The 8,525-nt window shown below is 36.9% G+C and overlaps 1 protein-coding gene across 2 annotated transcripts in view; it reads right to left on the bottom strand.

Annotated features, from left to right (window-relative positions):
• Positions 1–8,144, bottom strand: part of HAT1 (histone acetyltransferase 1) — a 43,285-nt gene extending 35,141 nt beyond the window's left edge. For both annotated transcript variants that reach the window (XM_042243723.2, XM_004004594.5), the window contains exons 1-2: positions 8,016–8,144; positions 5,685–5,789 (exon numbers count right to left, since the gene is read on the bottom strand). In XM_042243723.2, the coding sequence (XP_042099657.1) occupies positions 5,685–5,789; positions 8,016–8,109 (199 nt within the window). In that variant the 5' untranslated portion in view covers positions 8,110–8,144. The remainder of the gene's footprint in view (positions 1–5,684; positions 5,790–8,015) is intronic.
• Between the last annotated feature and the right edge of the window lie 381 nt (positions 8,145–8,525).

Genomic DNA, 8,525 nt, shown 5'->3' on the forward strand with positions numbered 1-8,525 from the left:
CTTTTCAATGTAACAAGCCAGGTTTATTGGAGAATTACTATAACCATCTTCATTAATTTAAGTGAAAGGAATGACCACTATCATTTTTTAACAGTGTTCTGAAAGTGCTAGAAAATGCAAATTGGAAAGAGAACGCAATAAGAGGCATATTTATAAAAAAGGAAGTGAATTTACTAAGATGTTCAGATATGACTGCATGCCAGTGAAAAACTAAGAAAATCAGCTGAAACCACTCTCCAAAAACAGTAGAAGAATCCAGTAAGATTATCTGTTTTAAAATTCATTAAAAAAAAACAACAAATATATTAAAGAAAAACACTTCAATTAAAAATTAGGCAAAAGATTTGAACAGATAGTTCTATAAAAAAGATACACAGTGACAATAAGCACATGAAAAGATGCTCAATATCAGTCACTAGGGAAATGCAAATAAAAACTGCAATATCATTTCACACCTACTAGGATTGGCTATATATAGAAATAATTAAGTGCTGACAAGAATATAGTAAAAGTGAACTTTTATACATTGCTGGTGGGACTGTAAAATGGTATATCCACTGTGGAAAATAATTTGGCAGTTACTTAAAAAGCTAAACAAAGATTTATCATGTGACCCAGCAATTCTGTTCCTAGCTATATAGTCGGAGAAGGCAATGGCACTCCACTCCAGTACTCCTGCCTGGAAAATCCCATGGATGGAAGAGCCTGGTAGGCTGCAGTTCATGGGGTCGCCAAGAGTCGAACAGGACTGAGCGACTTCTCTTTCACTTTTCACTTTCATGCATTGGAGAAGGAAACGGCAACCCACCCCAGTGTTCTTGCCTGGAGAGTCCCAGGGACGGGGGAGCCTGGTGGGCTGCCGTCTCTGGGGTCGCAGAGTCGGACACGACTGAAGCGACTTAGCAGCAGCAGCAGCAGCTATATAGTCAAAAGAACTGAAAACAAGGACAACACATAATTCTATCTTGATGCTCACAGCAGCATTATTCACAATTGCCAAAAGGTGGAAACAACCTAAGTGTTCATCAGCAGATGACTAAAACAAAGTGTGGCATACAGTGGAATATTATTCAGCAATTAACAGGAGTGGAGTTCTGATACATGGTACAACATGAAACATTTGCTGAGTAAATAAGCTGAAAATATGCTAAGTGAAATAAGCCAGACAGAAAAGGATAAATATTCCACTTAAGCAAAGTATCTAAAATGGGTAATTCATACAGACAGAAAGTAGATTAGCGGTTACCAGGAGCTGGAGGGGAAGGCGAATGTGGAATTTCTGCTTAACAGGCATAGAGTTTGGTGTAATAAAAAAAGATGGACTTTTTTCTATAGTAATCTACCCCCAGAATACTGATCTCTGTGGGGAAAGTAGGCCTGTCAATCTCTCACACACAAAGTGAAAATAGCTTATTAATGGAGAAGAATCTTGAGATAAACCTTAGTGGAATTATTGGTATGCAGTCAAGAGTTAAAGTTATCCCATGTGTCTAGAACAATGTCTATAAATGTTCTGATAAACGTTTCTCCAAAGAAAGGGGAAAGGGAAAAGAGGGAGATAGAAAGAAAGGCTGGTTTCAGGGAAGCAAATTATTGCTACTGATAGTAGGAATTAGATTGCCCAAATAACCCAGTCAACTTTAGTTATGTCAAATATGTGTAGAGTACATGTAACGGGATCTTGATGTGATAAAATATATATATATATAAAATTACTTTCCATCATTCTCCTACACACAATAAAGACAGAAAATACAATGGAAGAGATGACACTTCATAATAGCAGTAAAGTAGATGAAATCCCTAGGAATAAACAATAAGAAATGTTTATCATCTATACATAAAATTTAAAACTCTACAGTTAGACAAAAAAAGGCCTTAATAAATAGAAAGATATGCTTGCTATTAGTAAGGAAGACTCAATAATGTAAGGACGTTACTTTTCCCCATATAAAACAAATTTTAATAGGATTTCAATTTTTTAAAATTAACAAAACATCTCTTTGGAACTTAGTAAAATGTTCATTAGAAGAAAAAACATTACAGAAACTTGAAGAGTAATGAGTGGGATCTAGTCACACCATACATTAATCATATTTATTGTAATAGTACACTAATGGCTCAAGGGGAACAAAAGGCCTCAAAGTACACCCAAGAATACAGATGATACTTTAGAGTGATTAAAAAAAGAAATTTTAATTGTTTAAGAGACAACAAACTGGCAGGCAGATAACTGTCTAAACCATCTGGCAAAGTATAAAGCTGGATTCCTACTCTATGCTTTATCAAGATAAAGATTCTAAGGTTCAATTAAAAAAGAAAAAATTTAAAAATTATTAAAATAAACAATGAATATTTTCATCATCTTAGAGAAGGAAGGCCCTTTTTATAAGCCACAATGAAAACTCACAAAAGAAAAAGAAATTTCCCTAGATAAAAAGTTTTAACTTCTACATAACAAAAGTCAAAACAGATGTCAAAGTATTCGCAAAATATGACAAAAGGAGGGCTGGTTCGTTTAAATATAAAGGATATACTTCCCTTAGAATTAAAAATCAATTTTAATTCTCAAATAAAAAAATAGTAAAAAACACAGTGAAAACGAAAAACCTCACTAAACAGTAAGTGTTGGCAAGGATGTGAAGAAACTGCAACTTTTGTGCACTGTTGGTGGGTATGTAAAATGGAGTTGTAATAACCACTATGGAAATTATGGAGGTTCCCCAAAGAATTAAAAACATAATTACTATATCGTCCAGCAATTCCACTTCTGGATACATATCCAAAAGAACCTGAAACTGATCTCAAAGAGATAGTTGCACATCCCTATTCATAACAGCATTATTCAAATAGCCAAGAGAAGGAAGCAACTTAAGTATCTATCAATGGACGAATGGATAAATAAAATATGGTATGTATATATATGTTTATATATAGATAATGTAATATATATAATGTAAACATTATAAATACTATAATTTTATAATTACATGTAATACATATAATATTACATATAACAATATTATAATGTTTAAAATATATATAATGTAATAGTATCCTGTCTTAAAAGGAAGGAATTTCTGCCAAGTGCTACAACATGGATGAATCTTGAGGATATTATGCTAAAGAGATGAGCCAGTCACAAGACAACAAATACTGTATGCCTGCATTTATATGAGGTATCTAAAGCAGTCAAATTTTAAAACAGTAGAAAGGTATTAGCAAGGGGCCAGTGAGAGGGGGGAAATAAGGAGTTCTTTCTTTAATAAATAGTTTCAATTTTACAAAATGAGAAAGTTCTGGAGACTAGTTGCACAACGAGAGTATACTAAATACTATAGAACTGTACACTTTAAAAATAGTAAATTTTAAGTTATGTGTTTCTCATGACAATTGCAAACAGAAATAAGAAGCTACCTTTCACACATCACAGAGGCAAGGTGTTTTTGCTTTTCTTAAAAAATGGTAATATCCAACACTGATCAGGGTAGAGGTAAAAGGACTATCTCAAATGTGAGACTGCAGCAGTATAACCACACATACTTTTTCTGGAAGGCAATTTAAAAACAGCTACTAAAGTAGAATATGTTCGTAACCCTTTGATCTAGCACAGTTCTTAAACAGAGACAATTTTACACACCATCCTTAGGAGGTATGGCAATGTCAGAGGACATTTCTGGTTGTCACAACTGGAGGAGAATGTTACTGGCATCTAGTTATCAGACCAAGAGTGCTGCTAAACATACTACAAAGTACAAAATAACAAAGAATCCTTTTGTTCTTTAGTTGCTAAGTTGTTCGGACTCTTTTGTGATCTCATGGACTGTAACCTCATCCATGGGATTTCCCAGGCAAAAATACCGGCTGCTGTTAAGTCGCTTCAGTCATGTCCAACTCTTTGGACTGCAGCCCACAAGGCTCCTCTGTCCATGGGATTCTCCAGGCAAGAATACTGGAGTGGGCTGCCACTTCCTCCTCCAGGGGATCTTCCCAGACCCAGGGATGGAACCCGTGTCTCTAATGTCTCCCGCACTGGCAACTGGGTTCTTTACCACTAGCGCCACCTGGGATGGGCTGCCATTTTCTAACAATTACCTAACCCAAAATGTTAACAGTGTTGAAACTGAAAAACTCTGATCCAGCATTTCAACTTCTAGCCACACATTCTACAGATCACTCAACACAAGTGGGTACATATATACACAAGGGTATTTATTGGAGAATCATTTTTAATAGCAAAAAAGGAGACGCAAACCTCACAATAAAGTTTAAAAAAATATCATAAATTAGCTAAATTATGATACAGTCATCCTGAATTACATAATTTAAAAGAATGAGGTAGACCTATATATAGTTACCAACAATGATATTCAAGTTATGGTTAAGCTAAATAACAAAACAGCCTTACAACAGGATCCTGGTTTTAAAAAAATATATATGTACAGGAAAAAAAAACTTTGATCAGTATTATCTTTTTAGTGAGGTGTCAGGACACAAGTCTCTTCTTTATCACCTTCTCTGTATTCGTCACATTTGTACTGTTTTAAATAATTATAGCTAACATTTACTGTGACTGTCTACATCAAGTTTTTCAAGCACTTTACTTGTATTTAATCTCATATTTAATTCACTACAAATAATATTAATTCCCTTTTAAAGATGAAAGATCTAAGGAATGGAAAGTGATGGAACCAGAACTCATTAGCACATATTTTTTAAACGGCCTTATTGAGTTATAAATTTACATTCCATAAGCTCAACTGTTTTAAGAGTATAATTTTAAGATTTTTAGTAAATTTAGACTTGTGTACCACTACCACAATCTAATTTTAAAATACTGCCATTACCCAAAAGAAATCTAATCTGCAGTCATTCTCTGCTGCCACCCTGAGACCCAGGTAACCACTAACCTTTCTGTTTCTGTGCATCTGCTTTTTCTGAACACTCACACAAATGGAATCATGCAGTATGTCTGGTTTCTCTCACTTTAGAATGTTTTTGAGGTTCCCCTATGCTGTAGCATGTATCGGCCCTTCACTCCTTTTTACTGTCAAATAGTATCCCATTACATGGATATACCACACTTGGTTTAACCATTTACCAGCTGATTGGTATCCACATTATATCCTTTGGCTATTGCGAATAATACTCCTGTGAACATTCACATACAAGTTTTTGGATGGACAAACATTTAAATTCTCTTGGGTAGACATCTAGGAGTTGAACTGTTCAGTCATATAACAAATATATGTTTACTCTTTAAGATCCTGCCAAACTGTTCTTCAAAGTAACTGCAAAACTGTTTCCCAAAGTAATTGCATCATTTTATGCACCCACCAGGAATATATGAGTCTCTTTCCACATTCTCACCAACACTTATTTTCTATAATTTTTATAAGCAAAAAGGTAAAGGTAAATGTTTTTAAGAGGTTAAGACCATTTCTACTTGTCATTGTTTTGCCACACTGAACTTTTGACCTGTAAACTCTGCCATCTCTCAAACATCTACCCACTCCATGATGTAAATCAAGACTTCATAAAATCTGGATGTGCTCAATTAGTATAGAAAACTAAACATAAACTGCAATAAACAATAAAATAAGCCATACAAGTGCCATAAACAACTGCTCTTACACAAAATTCCCCTTCATATACTTAACACTACTTAGAAAAGGCATACATACCTAATTTCAGTTCAATTGCTGTGTTGGTGTTACATTTGTACTCGGCCAGTTTCTTCTCAACTGCACTCTTGTATTCAACCAAAAACTTCTCCATAGCACCAAATCCTAAGAAACAGCATTTTAAAAAGACTAGTTGGAAGTGATTAATCAAACCTTAAAAAAAAAGAGGGGTTCTTACTAGAAGTGGAATAAAGGTAAGTCTTTAACTATGCTAACAGACCACAGAGTTCCAAATACTCCTACATAAATGTACTGAGTATATGACTGTCTCATTATTAAACAGAATAAATATCACTTTTGAGAAAGAGGCTTGTGAACCAGACTGACTTTACAGAAATGAGTAAGCTTGATAATTAACATAACAGACTACTGACATTTCTAAATATTTAATATTAATATAAATTACCTGCTAGGATTTATACCTAAGCAGCAGCAGCAGCCTTTTAAAAAGAAATATAAAAAGGATGCTACTGCTCCACTAAGAATCAAGCTAAGAATGTCCTTCAATAATTACAACATAGCATTTTATTCATAATACTGGAAAAATTCTACCCAAAGTACTTTCAGATCAACTATTTCAAAACCAACAACTAATAATGCATAGAAAGATTATCTCAGGAAGGATACACAAGAAACCAGTAAACACTGCTATTTTTAGTATAAAAGAGAAGGAACAAGGACATGATTAGGAAAGAAATGTTTTAACCATGTGCAAAGACATAGGCTATTGGAATAATCAAGTGGTTTTACTACAAGGTGGCTATCCATCAATGTATATGATAATTAACAATGGAAGAAACCATTATCAAGAGAAACTTTCAAGCAAAGATGGCAATAAATCTCCTGACTAATCATAAAAATTAGGGAAAACTCAGGTAAAAAAAGTCATGAGTAGAAATGAAAAACAGCGTACAATGACATGCCATAAACTTCAGTTAGTGGTTACAACACAAGTACACAGAAAATGGGCAACACTTGAGGCAGTACAGATTAAAGGTTTGGAGTCAGAATTGCTGGATTCAAATCCAGGCTTCATCATTTGCTTACCGCATCTATGACCTAGAGCACATTACTTGGCTTCTCTGAACAAATGGATAAAAAGAGTATAATAGAATCTACCTCAAACTTCATCTATGAAAAGGAGGGAACAGAACCCACCTCAAGGCATTTATGTATAATCTAAGCAACAAATCATACATTAGTTTAATCCTCACAATTCTGCAAGACAAGTAGACACTTTATCAGCCCCCTTTCATATTCAAAAGCTCAGGCTTAGCAAGACGTCTGGTTGCTTAAAGGTCACTTGATTACTAAATGGTGGGACTGAGATTCGAATTTAGATGTAATTCTTGTAACAGTTCACCCTGTGCCATACACGGGTCCCCCCTCTTAAGACAGTACCAATGGACCCTAAAATCCTACAGTCTCTATCTGGTAGAAGAGGTCTTCGTTAAACATCTGTAGAGCTCATGCTATACCCTGTCTATCCAGCACATCCACAAACGTCTACTGAGACTACTAGGAAGGCACTGGGAAAAGATAAAAAGAAACTGTCCGTCACTTCAAAAGATATGTAACAGGGAAAAACAAAACAAAAAAAAAAGCATATACCACACCAAAACAATCTTAATACACGTACAAAATAATGGCAATAATTAGTTATTAAACGCTAAATTTAAGAGATTCAATAAAGAAAGCAGAATGGAATAAATACAGAATTATATTAGACATCCCCTAAAAGAGAAGTTTAGATGAAGGAAGAATGCTTAATCCTCTTTCTCAAAGGAAATCTATATAAATCCTAGGACTACTTAAGTGTGAGAGATTAAGGAGACTACTATGAAGTCAAACAAGACTCAAATGAGAGCCTTGGCGCAGGGTAAGGCAGCACTGCGCTGGCTCAGAAGTTGAAGTATAGGGTGAAGGAAGACCTGGAAGAGGAGGGTCTGAGCATTAAAATCAGCTGGCGGGAACAGGCTCGGACTAGAGGCTGGGGCAGCAGTGGGCAAAAGGAACGAGAAGAGAAACAAGCGTCCAGGCACCTGGCACCTTACAAGACCAAACCACCACGCTTTTTCCTGGTGTCTTGGTCCCTCTCAGGGGCCGAGTTGCCCGCTGAAGGTGCAGAACCCCGAGCAGTTGGGGGCGGGGGCACGAATCTCGGCGGAAAAAGAGCTGGGCTGACAGTTCCGCGCTCCGAGGTTGAAACAGGCCTTCTAAACCCCAGGCAAGAGCTCGAAAGTTCCAGGCGGGTACTGTCACCTCCGTCTCGGTGTTCGTTCCCAAACCTGCCCACCCTCTCCCCTTGGTAAACTTTTCCCGGGAACTTACCCGCCATTTCCGAGCTGCGAGCACCCGCGGCTGAGGGAGGACGAATCAACCGCGCGCGCTCCCAGGCCGGAAGTGAGCCCACTTTCTGACGCATTTCCCCCGCCCACCCCTAGCCTGTAGCTAGCCAATGAGAGAAGGAGGTTCGAGGCGCGGCGTGGTAGGAGCGTCTTGAGAGGCGGGGCCAAGACTGGGGGGGCGGGCTCGGACGGTGTCAGTCCCTTTGCAGGCTTGAATTGCTGGAGGAGGCCGCGAAGGGATATTCTCTGTTAAGACGGTCGCTGGCTTGAGGAGTTTCTATCGGCTTGATTTGAATGTATACATACCTTATGACAGTTTTCTGTACCCCCTTAGCGATGTTTGGGAGTGGAAGAGAAACTTTCCACTTGACCTGGACGGTAGATTCAAACACCCGAGCCCTGTCGGTAAAATAAAGGGACTGAGTTGTGATTTCCGGAGAAATTTTCACTTGTTTATATTTTTGCGGTAAATACTTGTTTAACATCGTTTTTC

This window comes from Ovis aries, chromosome 2, assembly GCF_016772045.2.
Source record: "Ovis aries strain OAR_USU_Benz2616 breed Rambouillet chromosome 2, ARS-UI_Ramb_v3.0, whole genome shotgun sequence".
Classification (NCBI taxonomy): Eukaryota; Metazoa; Chordata; class Mammalia; order Artiodactyla; family Bovidae; genus Ovis; species Ovis aries.